This window comes from Protomyctophum parallelum (assembly GCF_964188405.1).
Source record: "Protomyctophum parallelum genome assembly, chromosome: 22".
Classification (NCBI taxonomy): Eukaryota; Metazoa; Chordata; class Actinopteri; order Myctophiformes; family Myctophidae; genus Protomyctophum; species Protomyctophum parallelum.
The window spans coordinates 33,244,237-33,258,489 of record NC_139714.1 but is presented as its reverse complement, the minus strand read 5'-3'; the positions used below and the strand labels follow the sequence as shown (position 1 = coordinate 33,258,489).

The following is a 14,253-nucleotide window of genomic DNA, read 5'->3' as shown; positions in this document are numbered from 1 at the left end:
GTCATTGGAGCTCTGACTCAAGGCTAATGTAAAGCCTATACTACTACCATACAGTAAACTACTACCATACAGTAGTAAACTACTACCATACAGTAGTAAACTACTACCATACAGTAGTAAACTACTACCATACAGTGTTGACGTGGCCAAAACAACATCATTTTGGTTGAAAATCAGTTATTTTTGCACATAAATGATCCTTAACCCATTCTGACCTGAGATCAGATTCTGAAAATGCAGCATTTACTACATGGTGAAATAAATGCCCTCCTTTCCTTTCCATGCTGGAAGGAAGGCAGCGTTCAGGAGAATAGCTTTTCTCCCAAAGTCTCCTGAACTTGAACACAGTATTTTGCGTTGAACACATTTGTTTATAAATCCATGTTGTTACACACCGAATCTCCACTAGCTAAAGAGTGCAGGGTTGCGCACCTGAAAATAGCTGATCTACAAGCTCTCAACGCAGCGCAGCTTGTAGATCAGCTATTTTCACTAGTATTGTCCAAAAGTGCTCCTCTTAGGGGATTGCAGCCCCCGCCTTTCTAACACTCTCTAGACTGTACGTCCCGGTCCCGAATACTGGATGACTCGCCCCGGTGCTTGCCCGTTTTTCCTCCCGGAATTTTCACCAGTGAGGGGGATAACTTTGTAATATGCTATTGGCTGTTTGTATTCTTTTGGAAAAATATAAAAAGATACTCCTGTGGAAAGGCTATATTATTTTACTTATATTGACCCTATAAACAATTTAGTATTATTTAGTATATGCAAGGTTTTGCACACTCAAATGGTACCTCGTCAGATAATCCCCACATATCCTACAACAACTTCTGTGAACAGACTTCACTGTAGTAGCTTTTCATAATTATATTTGTACTAAGGCTGTTCTGCTGTCATGAAAGTTTATAGTTAGAGAAAATCAAAGTCCAGCCGTCTGCTGTCCAGCCTCTCCATTGGGGAAAATTCTGGGAGGAAAACAGAAACGGGCGAGTCTTCTTGTTACCGTACGTCCCCCCCCCCTCTCACAGGAGAGAGGGGGGGGGGGGGGGAAGGGGGGCATGGGCAGAGAGAGACGTTTGGGTTGGGATGCAGGAACAAACAGCCCTGTGTTCTCTCTCTCTCTCTCACACACACACACACACCTTGAGAAAGCCAGCTCAATGGTTTGAAACAGGTTTTTCAGCTCGCCCATGAATAGAACAGGTAATGGAAACGCACCCAGCTGGGCCGTTCAGTATCTATAAACCTGCTGCTCAACACGACTAATTATGTTAATCAATACTGACGAGGAACGAGGATAGTCTACTGCCAATATGTAATCTGATATGTCAATATTACTTCCATGAGAGGGAGAGAGGTGGTTGAGAGTTGCCTGCTTTATCAGACAGTTTGAGGGTCCAATGGAGTTAAGAGGTTTTGTCTTTAAAGCACTTTTTTACTACTTTTCCATTGGTTCAATATTTTGAAAACAACACACAGACGTAAAGGGTGTTCAATAGCACTGATTTATGAAACAACACACAGACGTAAAGGGTGTTCAATAGCACTGATTTATGGAACAACACACAGACGTAAAGGGTGTTCAATAGCACTGATTTATGGAACAACACACAGACGTAAAGGGTGTTCAATAGCACTGATTTATGGAACAACACACAGACGTAAAGGGTGTTCAATAGCACTGATTTATGAAACAACACACAGACGTAAAGGGTGTTCAATAGCACCTGATTTATGAAACAACACACAGACGTAAAGGGTGTTCAATAGCACTGATTTATGGAACAACACACAGACGTAAAGGGTGTTCAATAGCACTGATTTATGGAACAACACACAGACGTAAAGGGTGTTCAATAGCACTGATTTATGGAACAACACACAGACGTATAGGGTGTTCAATAGCACTGATTTATGGAACAACACACAGACGTAAAGGGTGTTCAATAGCACTGATTTATGGAACAACACACAGACGTAAAGGGTGTTCAATAGCACTGATTTATGGAACAACACACAGACGTAAAGGGTGTTCAATAGCACTGATTTATGGAACAACACACAGACGTAAAGGGTGTTCAATAGCACTGATTTATGGAACAACACACAGACGTAAAGGGTGTTCAATAGCACTGATTTATGGAACACACAGACGTAAAGGGTGTTCAATAGCACTGATTTATGGAACAACACACAGACGTAAAGGGTGTTCAATAGCACTGATTTATGAAACAACACACAGACGTAAAGGGTGTTCAATAGCACTGATTTATGGAACAACACACAGACGTAAAGGGTGTTCAATAGCACTGATTTATGGAACAACACACAGACGTAAAGGGTGTTCAATAGCACTGATTTATGGAACAACAACAGACGTAAAGGGTGTTCAATAGCACTGATTTATGAAACACACAGACGTAAAGGGTGTTCAATAGCACTGATTTATGGAACAACACACAGACGTAAAGGGTGTTCAATAGCACTGATTTATGGAACAACACACAGACGTAAAGGGTGTTCAATAGCACTGATTTATGAAACAACACACAGACGTAAAGGGTGTTCAATAGCACTGATTTATGGAACAACACACAGACGTAAAGGGTGTTCAATAGCACTGATTTATGAAACACACAGACGTAAAGGGTGTTCAATAGCACTGATTTATGAAACACACAGACGTAAAGGGTGTTCAATAGCACTGATTTATGAAACACACAGACGTAAAGGGTGTTCAATAGCACTGATTTATGGAACAACACACAGACGTAAAGGGTGTTCAATAGCACTGATTTATGGAACAACACACAGACGTAAAGGGTGTTCAATAGCACTGATTTATGGAACAACACACAGACGTAAAGGGTGTTCAATAGCACTGATTTATGGAACGACACACAGACGTAAAGGGTGTTCAATAGCACTGATTTATGGAACGACACACAGACGTAAAGGGTGTTCAATAGCACTGATTTATGAAACACACAGACGTAAAGGGTGTTCAATAGCACTGATTTATGGAACAACACACAGACGTAAAGGGTGTTCAATAGCACTGATTTATGGAACAACACACAGACGTAAAGGGTGTTCAATAGCACTGATTTATGGAACAACACACAGACGTAAAGGGTGTTCAATAGCACTGATTTATGGAACAACACACAGACGTAAAGGGTGTTCAATAGCACTGATTTATGGAACAACACACAGACGTAAAGGTGTTCAATAGCACTGATTTATGAAACAACACACAGACGTAAAGGGTGTTCAATAGCACTGATTTATGGAACAACACACAGACGTAAAGGGTGTTCAATAGCACTGATTTATGAAACACACAGACGTAAAGGGTGTTCAATAGCACTGATTTATGAAACACACAGACGTAAAGGGTGTTCAATAGCACTGATTTATGAAACACACAGACGTAAAGGGTGTTCAATAGCACTGATTTATGGAACAACACACAGACGTAAAGGGTGTTCAATAGCACTGATTTATGGAACAACACACAGACGTAAAGGGTGTTCAATAGCACTGATTTATGGAACAACACACAGACGTAAAGGGTGTTCAATAGCACTGATTTATGGAACGACACACAGACGTAAAGGGTGTTCAATAGCACTGATTTATGGAACGACACACAGACGTAAAGGGTGTTCAATAGCACTGATTTATGAAAACACAGACGTAAAGGGTGTTCAATAGCACTGATTTATGGAACAACACACAGACGTAAAGGGTGTTCAATAGCACTGATTTATGGAACAACACACAGACGTAAAGGGTGTTCAATAGCACTGATTTATGGAACAACACACAGACGTAAAGGGTGTTCAATAGCACTGATTTATGGAACGACACACAGACGTAAAGGGTGTTCAATAGCACTGATTTATGAAACAACACACAGACGTAAAGGTGTTCAATAGCACTGATTTATGGAACAACACACAGACGTAAAGGGTGTCAATAGCACTGATTTATGAAACAACACACAGACGTAAAGGGTGTTCAATAGCACTGATTTATGAAACAACACACAGACGTAAAGGGTGTTCAATAGCACTGATTTATGAACAACACACAGACGTAAAGGGTGTTCAATAGCACTGATTTATGGAACAACACACAGACGTAAAGGGTGTTCAATAGCACTGATTTATGGAACAACACACAGACGTAAAGGGTGTTCAATTGCACTGATTTATGGAACAACACACAGACGTAAAGGGTGTTCAATAGCACTGATTTATGGAACAACACACAGACGTAAAGGGTGTTCAATAGCACTGATTTATGGAACAACACACAGACGTAAAGGGTGTTCAATAGCACTGATTTATGGAACACACAGACGTAAAGGGTGTTCAATAGCACTGATTTATGAAACACACAGACGTAAAGGGTGTTCAATAGCACTGATTTATGGAACAACACACAGACGTAAGGGTGTTCAATAGCACTGATTTATGAAACAACACACAGACGTAAAGGGTGTTCAATAGCACTGATTTATGGAACAACACACAGACGTAAAGGGTGTTCAATAGCACTGATTTATGGAACAACACACAGACGTAAAGGGTGTTCAATAGCACTGATTTATGGAACAACACACAGACGTAAAGGGTGTTCAATAGCACTGATTTATGGAACAACACACAGACGTAAAGGGTGTTCAATAGCACTGATTTATGGAACGACACACAGACGTAAAGGGTGTTCAATAGCACTGATTTATGGAACAACACACAGACGTAAAGGGTGTTCAATAGCACTGATTTATGGAACGACACACAGACGTAAAGGGTGTTCAATAGCACTGATTTATGAAACACACAGACGTAAAGGGTGTTCAATAGCACTGATTTATGGAACAACACACAGACGTAAAGGGTGTTCAATAGCACTGATTTATGAAACAACACACAGACGTAAAGGTGTTCAATAGCACTGATTTATGGAACAACACACAGACGTAAAGGGTGTTCAATAGCACTGATTTATGGAACACACAGACGTAAAGGGTGTTCAATAGCACTGATTTATGGAACAACACACAGACGTAAAGGGTGTTCAATAGCACTGATTTATGGAACAACACACAGACGTAAAGGGTGTTCAATAGCACTGATTTATGGAACAACACACAGACGTAAAGGGTGTTCAATAGCACTGATTTATGGAACGACACACAGACGTAAAGGGTGTTCAATAGCACTGATTTATGGAACAACACACAGACGTAAAGGGTGTTCAATAGCACTGATTTATGGAACAACACACAGACGTAAAGGGTGTTCAATAGCACTGATTTATGGAACAACACACAGACGTAAAGGGTGTTCAATAGCACTGATTTATGGAACAACACACAGACGTAAAGGGTGTTCAATAGCACTGATTTATGAAACAACACACAGACGTAAAGGGTGTTCAATAGCACTGATTTATGGAACAACACACAGACGTAAAGGGTGTTCAATAGCACTGATTTATGGAACAACACACAGACGTAAAGGGTGTTCAATAGCACTGATTTATGCAAAAAAAAATCAAAAACCTCAAAAATGGAGTTATGAGATTTCTTCCTGACAGCGACGGAGCTTATGCATTTTGACAATAAAGCTCAGGCAGTTAATCGAAAGCTGTATTATTTACCCTGTCTGTGTTTAGGAGTTCCCTTTTTTCAACCGACAGGAAGACGAGGCTCTGCAGTTCCTGAGTCAGGAGGAGCAGGAGTGCATCCAGTTCTTTGAGGAGACCATCGACTCTCTGGAGGAGAGTCTGGACCAGGAGGAGACCAGCAGCGGTACCCCTGGGCCCAGCCCAGGTTCTGGCTCCGCGTCCATCCCCGGTCCCAGCAGCGGTACCCCTGGGCCCAGCCCAGGTTCTGGCTCCGCGTCCAGCCCCGGTCCCAGCAGCGTTACCCCTGGGCCCAGCCCAGGTTCTGGCTCCGCGTCCAGCCCCGGTCCCAGCGCTGTGCCCCCCATGGCAGACAGACGTGGTCCCAAAGACCAGGACATCATAGACCTGCTCCAACCAGACCTGCTCCAGACCAGAGACCTTCACCCCACCATGCCAGGTATTGTCCTGCTGAAACCACAGCCTAAGTCGAACCCACAGCCTGTCAGTCGTTCTTCGATAAAAAAAAAAATAGCAGACCTACAAGCTCGTAGCGCGCCACTCGGTGGCGCGCTATGAGCTTGTAGATCTGCTGTTTTTCAATAGCTAAAGCATAACATGATGCCAACACCAAAATGGGTGCCCGGTCAGAATGGGTTAAGCATTATGTTGTACTTAGAAAAATCGTGAAAATGTGGCGCAAATGTTTGAATATATTTATACAACAGGTCGTTTCGAGGAAGCAATCTGATTGGTTGAAACAGCCTTCTAGCCATGGTTAAAACCAGCACCGTTCACCACCTAATCAAAACAAAGAATTCAGCTGCTCTGTTCTCCCAGAGCGCTAGCAGACTGGGTGGCTAGGCTAGCTAGTTTCTTGGGACATTTGTGGTCGTAGTGACTATATCTGTCATTAAAAATATATATGTTTTTTCAGTGATTGTCTTAGTTTTACGGGTAACTGTTGTAGAATTGCAATATTACACTCGAGGGTGTTGTTTAACGTGATTATTGCCACTTCAGTGATGCTTGCGAAACTCGACTTCCTGACCGGATCACTGTCGTGGCAATAATCACGTTAAACTACACCCTCTGGTGTAATATTGCTTAATTCTTTCAGAGCGAACGTTTTTCATTCAAATCCTTGCTTCTGGGGTTACCCAGATTTTGATGAATTGAACAATGTGGACCCTGTTGTAAACAAGTGTAATGCTTAATTGGGTCGTCCACTCACAGTTAACAGTCTTTGTATTGAGTTTGTGCTTAAAATGTACTGTAAATTCTACAAACTGTTAATAAATATTTCAATCAATAAAAATAAAAAACCCTGGAAGAACATATTTTTAGATGGGGGTCGGTGGCCTATTACATATAGTTTCTGGGGGTGCTTGACATGAAATATTGAGCACCACTGACATAGAAACATGAGGTATTTCAGAAAACTGTCAGGATTGGTTAAGGGTTAAGGGTTAAGGTATTTCTTTGCCCAGATATTATTGAATATTCGATGAGTTAAATGTTATAAAATGTGTCTTTATCTCCTATAGATTAATTATTATTTATTATTTATCTCCTATAGATTTCCAGAATATGGTGAGAACTCCCGACAGTCACGTTGACGCGAGGTCGTCTAAACGTGATCTAATGGAGTACAACCCCCCCCTGCCCAACCCCCCCCTGCCCAGTAGCGGCTACGGGCCGTACCACCCCCCCGGCAGCGTCCCCACGCCGGTCCTGATGGCCCAGAAGATGGCCCAGAACCAGAACCAGCGCCGCCGCAGCCTGGACTCCGATAAACCAGCAGCGCTAAGCCACGCCTCCTCCTTCAAACAGGGCCCGCCCACCTCCACCAAGCCCAGCCGCTTCCCCGCCAACATCAGCGTGACGCAGTCCCACAACAACAACAACCAATCGCTGGCCAGCGTCAGCATCCACGAGAGGCGGGCCAAGATGCTGGCCAATCTGACGGGGACGTGTCACCCTCTGGAGGAGCAGCAGCACGCCACCGCCACGCCCCCCTCGGCTCCTCCCCCCTCGGAGAAGGACCGGAACCTTCCCACTCGCAGTGTGTCCTTCAGGGACCCGACGCCGGACAAGTCCAGGATGGAGGCTCTGTCCAAGCTGGGCCTGACCAGGAACCGCGCCAGGTCTGGAGGCAGCACCCCCCCCGTGACCCCCCTGCCCCCCACCCCCGCCTCAGACACCACAGACACAGGGACCAGCGCCACACCTCCGGGCCAGACCCTTGTCGCCGAGACGAGAGCAGAAACAGCGGTGTTACCCGATCCTATTAGCAGCCCTGAGACCATCGAGGCAAACCCCTCGCCTCCCTCAACCCTCACCCAGAGTACCGACTGGCCTCCACCAACCATCACCCAGAGTACCGACTGGCCTCCATCAACCATCACCCAGAGTAATGACTGGCCTCCATCAACCATCACCCAGAGTACTGACTGGCCTCCACCAACCATCACCCAGAGTACCGACTGGCCTCCACCAACCATCACCCAGAGTACCGACTGGCCTCCACCAACCATCACCCAGAGTACCGACTGGCCTCCATCAACCATCACCCAGAGTAATGACTGGCCTCCATCAACCATCACCCAGAGTACCGACTGGCCTCCATCAACCATCACCCAGAGTACCGACTGGCCTCCATCAACCATCACCCAGAGTAATGACTGGCCTCCATCAACCATCACCCAGAGTACCGACTGGCCTCCATCAACCATCACCCAGAGTACCGACTGGCCTCCATCAACCCTCACCCAGAGTACCGACTGGCCTCCATCAACCATCACCCAGAGTACCGACTGGCCAAACCCCTCGCCTCCCTCAACCGTCACCCAGAGTACCGACTGGCCTCCACCTCCGCCTCCGCCCGAGAGCGAGCCGACAGTCGCCCCAACGCCCCCTGGAGTGGCCTCGTTGGACTCCAACACCTACGGAGGGAAAAGCATGGTGGTGAATCCCAGGAGCGAGCCTTCGGTCAGCGAGGGCGGCCATGACGGTAAGGCCCACCCGTCGCTAGTAGTGGCCACTATGAGCGACTACAACAGCTATGGAGGGAAGTCCAAGGTCATGACCCCTGCAACCGCCCCCGCCCCCCTCCCCGACATCCTCAGCTCTCACAGAGCCCCGTCGTCGCCGAGCGCGGCCCCGGGCTGTCCCTACGAGGTCAACAGCTACGGAGGAAAGACGCGGAGCATTACGCCCTCCTCCCGCGGCTCAAATCCCGCCTCCCACGGCCCGGCGAGGACCCCCAATAAAGCTCCTCAGGCCCCCAGCCCCGCCCCGAAGCCTATCCATCATCACCATCACGGCCCCTCTCTCAGAACCCCCCAGAAGGCAGCGGCGGGGGGGCAGCGGCCTCCGTCCCCAGAACCCATGAGGCGGAGGTCCGTCTCCAAACCGTCCCCAGAACCCATGAGGCGGAAGTCCGTCTCCAAACCGTCCCCAGAACCCATGAGGCGGAAGTCCGTCTCCAAACCGTCCCCAGAACCCATGAGGCGGAAGTCCGTCTCCAAACCGGCCGCGTTTCGCTCACAGGGAATCACCGTCCAGTTCTCTGGGCGAGGAGCGACGGACGAGTCACGCAGAGAGGCCTTGAGGAAACTGGGGCTTCTGAAAGACACGTGCTAAAGTACAGTCTGGACTCCCCTCTGTACAGTACACTGCGTGAAAAGAGGAGTTAACAGGCAATTATGGACACTGTATTTTGCCCGTAAACCTCAAGTTTAGCAGCATATACAGTTAATATACGGTAATATAATACAGGTGTGATGGTACATATAGTTAATATACGGTAACATAATACAGGTGTGATGGTGTACAATTCGCGAGTTTACCGGAGTTTGTTGGAAAGTTTAACGGGATTTTCCTGTAATATACACATCTGTATTCCATGCTTTTTGCGCAGTGGTATGGACTCTGTACAGTATGGACTCTGTACAGTATGGACTCTGTACAGTATGGACTCCCCCTCCCCCCCCCCCCCCCCCCCCCCCCTCTCTCCTGCAGGGCCTGGATGGTAGCTGGCGTCAAGGGAAGTTTCAATGCGTGTGTGTGTGAGTGCACGCCGTGTGTGTGTGTGTGCACGTACTGTGTACACGAGGTGTGGTGGGAGAGACCTACATTTAGGAGCCGGATCTTATTTGACTGACACACACACACACACACACACGCACACACACACACACACACACACACACACACACACACACACACACACACACACACACACACACACACACACACACACACACACACACACACACACACACACACACACACACACACACACACACACACACACACACACACACACACACACACACACACACACACACACACACACACACACACACACACACACACACACACGCACACACGGCTCTCTCTCCATCTGTCTTGGCATGGTGACAAAAGCTACACAATGTTGGCAAAGGAGCTACAAGTGGAGTAAAAACTGATTTACTTTGTCTCTGTACTTTATACTGTACTTTACTGTATACTGTACTTTATACTGTACTGTCTACTATACTGTACTGTATGTGTGTATATATATATAGTATATTTATCATCACTTTAATAGGAACTGTTGACAAGGTGAAGTTAACAGGCTGTGAGGTCTGTGAAGGCTATTATATTTGTTACATGATATTTTGTATCGTCAGTTGATTTACTGACTTTGGGCATTGTTGTCAGCAGCTACTGTACTATACTGTACATTGTACTGTACTATACTGTACATTGTTGCTACAAGGTTGGATTTATTGTGTATTTTGTGTCACCGCTGTTCAGTGCGTAGGACAGTGGTTTTCAACCAGTGGTCCGGGGACCACCAGTGGTCCTTGATGGGGTTCCAGGCGGTCCCCGGGTAAATGGCGGAGAGTTGGTAACCAAATGGACCCTTATCTTTAACTCTTGAGAGCGTAAACATTTTACGCTCATGAGTTGAATTATTGTTAAACATTACTTCATTTACCAGAAGTCTACACAATGTAGAAGAATTGTTATTTTGATCAATGACAACAACATATTCTTTATTTTTGGGTCCGAGAGGCTAAATGTCATCAGATGGTGGTCCGTGGCTCAGATGGGTCTGAGAGGCTAAATGTCATCAGATGGTGGTCCGTGGCTCAGATGGGTCCGAGAGGCTAAATGTCATCAGATGGTGGTCCGTGGCTCAGATGGGTCTGAGAGGCTAAATGTCATCAAATGGTGGTCCGTGGCTCAGATGGGTCTGAGGGGCTAAATGTCATCAGATGGTGGTCCGTGGCTCAGATGGGTCTGAGAGGCTAAATGTCATCAGATGGTGGTCCGTGGCTCAGATGGGTCTGAGAGGCTAAATGTCATCAGATGGTGGTCCGTGGCTCAGATGGGTCTGAGAGGCTAAATGTCATCAGATGGTGGTCCGTGGCTCAGATGGGTCTGAGAGGCTAAATGTCATCTAATGGTGGTTCCGTGGCTCAGATGGGTCTGAGAGGCTAAATGTCATCAGATGGTGGTCCGTGGCTCAGATGGGTCTGAGAGGCTAAATGTCATCAGATGGTGGTCCGTGGCTCAGATGGGTCCGAGAGGCTAAATGTCATCAGATGGTGGTCCAGGGTTAGGGTTAGGGGGCCTTGAGATGAAAAGGGTTGAAAACCACTGGCTTTAGGAAGAACATTCTGTAAAAGCACTTTTCTAGAAAGCACGGAACATTTACATGATATGGTAATAATATTATGGTAATAATATTATGGTATAATAATAATAATATGCATTATTTTACACACTGTGACTTTACGAGACTTTACGTCAAATGATGGGATAGTTTACAGCAGTGATAGGGAGTTATTCATTGTACAGGAATTTAAAGGTTGTTTCCCAACAGAATGCAGTGTCCTAGAATGACACAGATATAATGCTAAGTTAGTAAAAAAAATAAACTAAAATAGAGCTCAGTCTGGAGTTTCTTGGAAGGAGCGCAAGGCTGAACTGTGTTAACTACAGAGTTGGCTGAAGGATATATTTATACCTCCCACACCCAAACCACAGACTGTGGAATGACTTTAACTTTTACTACTTTTACTATGCAGATGGAATCATGGAATATGGGAGAACAACTCCGTACTGACGGACGCATTGTAACAAACACACAACCACCAAAACCACAAGAGTTTAGAAATACTTTTGTTTTTGTTTTTCTTTGCACTGTTGTTGACAAGCTGTTCATAGGGATAGGGTTAAGCTGTTCATAGGGTTAGGGTTAACCTGTTCATAGGGTTAGGGTTAAGCTGTTCATAGGGATAGGGTTAGGTTAGGGTTAAGCTGTTCATAGGGATAGGGTTAGGTTAGGGTTAAGCTGTTCATAGGGATAGGGTTAAGCTGTTCATAGGGTTAGGGTTAGGTTAGGGTTAAGCTGTTCATAGGGATAGGGTTAAGCTGTTCATAGGGTTAGGGTTAAGCTGTTCATAGGGTTAGGGTTAGGTTAGGGTTAAGCTGTTCATAGGGTTAGGTTAGGGTTAAGCTGTTCATAGGGTTAGGTTAGGGTTAAGCTGTTCATAGGGTTAGGGTTAACCTGTTCATAGGGTTAGGGTTAAGCTGTTCATAGGGTTAGGGTTAGGTTAGGGTTAAGCTGTTCATAGGGTTAGGGTTAGGTTAGGGTTAAGCTGTTCATAGGGATAGGGTTAGGTTAGGGTTAAGCTGTTCATAGGGATAGGGTTAGGTTAGGGTTAAGCTGTTCATAGGGATAGGGTTAGGTTAGGGTTAAGCTGTTCATAGGGTTAGGTTAGGGTTAAGCTGTTCATAGGGTTAGGTTAGGGTTAAGCTGTTCTTAGGGTTAAGCTGTTCATAGGGTTAGGTTAGGTTAGGGTTAAGCTGTTCATAGGGATAGGATTAGGTTAGGGTTAAGCTGTTCATAGGGTTAGGTTAGGGTTAAGCTGTTCATAGGGTTAGGGTTAAGCTGTTCATAGGGTTAGGTTAGGGTTAAGCTGTTCATAGGGTTAGGTTAGGGTTAAGCTGTTCATAGGGTTAGGTTAGGGTTAAGCTGTTCATAGGGTTAGGTTAGGGTTAAGCTGTTCATAGGGTTAGGGTTAAGCTGTTCATAGGGTTAGGGTTAAGCTGTTCATAGGGTTAGGGTTAAGCTGTTCATAGGGTTAGGGTTAAGCTGTTCATAGGGTTAGGTTAGGGTTAAGCTGTTCATAGGGTTAGGGTTAAGCTGTTCATAGGGATAGGGTTAGGTTAGGGTTAAGCTGTTCATAGGGTTAGGGTTAAGCTGTTCATAGGGTTAGGTTAGGGTTAAGCTGTTCATAGGGTTAGGGTTAAGCTGTTCATAGGGATAGGGTTAGGTTAGGGTTAAGCTGTTCATAGGGTTAGGGTTAAGCTGTTCATAGGGTTAGGTTAGGGTTAAGCTGTTCATAGGGTTAGGGTTAAGCTGTTCATAGGGTTAGGGTTAAGCTGTTCATAGGGTTAGGGTTAAGCTGTTCATAGGGTTAGGGTTAAGCTGTTCATAGGGTTAGGTTAGGGTTAAGCTGTTCATAGGGATAGGATTAGGTTAGGGTTAAGCTGTTCATAGGGTTAGGGTTAAGCTGTTCATGCATTGAAGCGTTATATTTAACCGTCATCATAAACTCTGCCTGTTGTTCACTTGCTTGTATTTAAATCCCTGTGAGAGTGTTTGACCAGTGGTTCCCAAAGGGGGGTCCGGGGACCCCCAGGGGTCCTTGAGGGAGTTCCAGGGGGTCCCCAGCTAAATGATAGTTTGGAACCAAATGGACCCTTATGGGTCCGTAACTCAAAGAGTGTACTAACGGGTCCATTTGTACACTTTCAGAGTTAAATTAACATTGATTTTACGATATAAATTGGGGTCCCATATACTGTATAAAAATGCCATTAAATGGGGGTCCGTAGAATACCCCCATTTTTTCTAGTGGTTTTAGCCAGACTCCGGCCTCTGTTAGTGTTCTACACTAACTTTCGAAGTATATTTTGTATCACACGACTGTGTTACAAGTCAGTGTGATTGTGTGTGTGTGTGTGTGTGTGTGTGTGTGCGTGCGTGTGCGTGTGTGTCTGTGTGCGTGTGTGTGTCAGAAGACAGTGTGCATTTTCCTTTCGGTTTTAGCCAGACTCCGGCCTTTGTAGGTATTTCTACAGTAACTTTTGAAGTATATTTTGTATCACACGGCTGTGTTACATGTCAGTATGAGTGCGTGTCTTTTGTTTACAGACTCTGGTTCTTGTAGTTAAAACTACAGTCATTTGGAAGTATCCAGTGATGGACAGTTTGGATAATGACCCACATAATGCAGGATGTGACAACATGGGTCTTTGACATAAAGGGTCATGGGGTCATGGGGTCAAGGGTCTTTGACATAAAGGTTAATCACGTTCCACAACAATAGGCTGCGAACGCTTTTTGTTTATAAATGTACTCGACTAAATTAATCTGTTAAATTGTGATCAGTAATTAAAGAGAAATCCTTTTATGATTTGACTTTTGTTGTTATTCTTCACTTCACTGTATGGATGGAATGTAAACAATGTGTAGTTCAATGATTCACCAAAGCTGGGAAATTACTGCTCTGAGCTGCAACGAAAAGATAAAAATTAACTGACCAGTTA

General features: G+C 45.2%; 1 protein-coding gene across 1 annotated transcript in view; it reads left to right on the top strand.

The window, feature by feature from the left end:
• Window positions 1-9,539, top strand: part of proser2 (proline and serine rich 2) — a gene marked incomplete at its 5' end in the record, with an annotated part of 17,767 nt that extends 8,228 nt beyond the window's left edge. The window contains 2 exons of the mRNA XM_083757373.1: window positions 5,713-6,097; window positions 7,217-9,539. Of these exons, the coding sequence (XP_083613499.1) occupies window positions 5,713-6,097; window positions 7,217-9,282 (2,451 nt within the window). The 3' untranslated portion in view covers window positions 9,283-9,539. The remainder of the gene's footprint in view (window positions 1-5,712; window positions 6,098-7,216) is intronic.
• Between the last annotated feature and the right edge of the window lie 4,714 nt (window positions 9,540-14,253).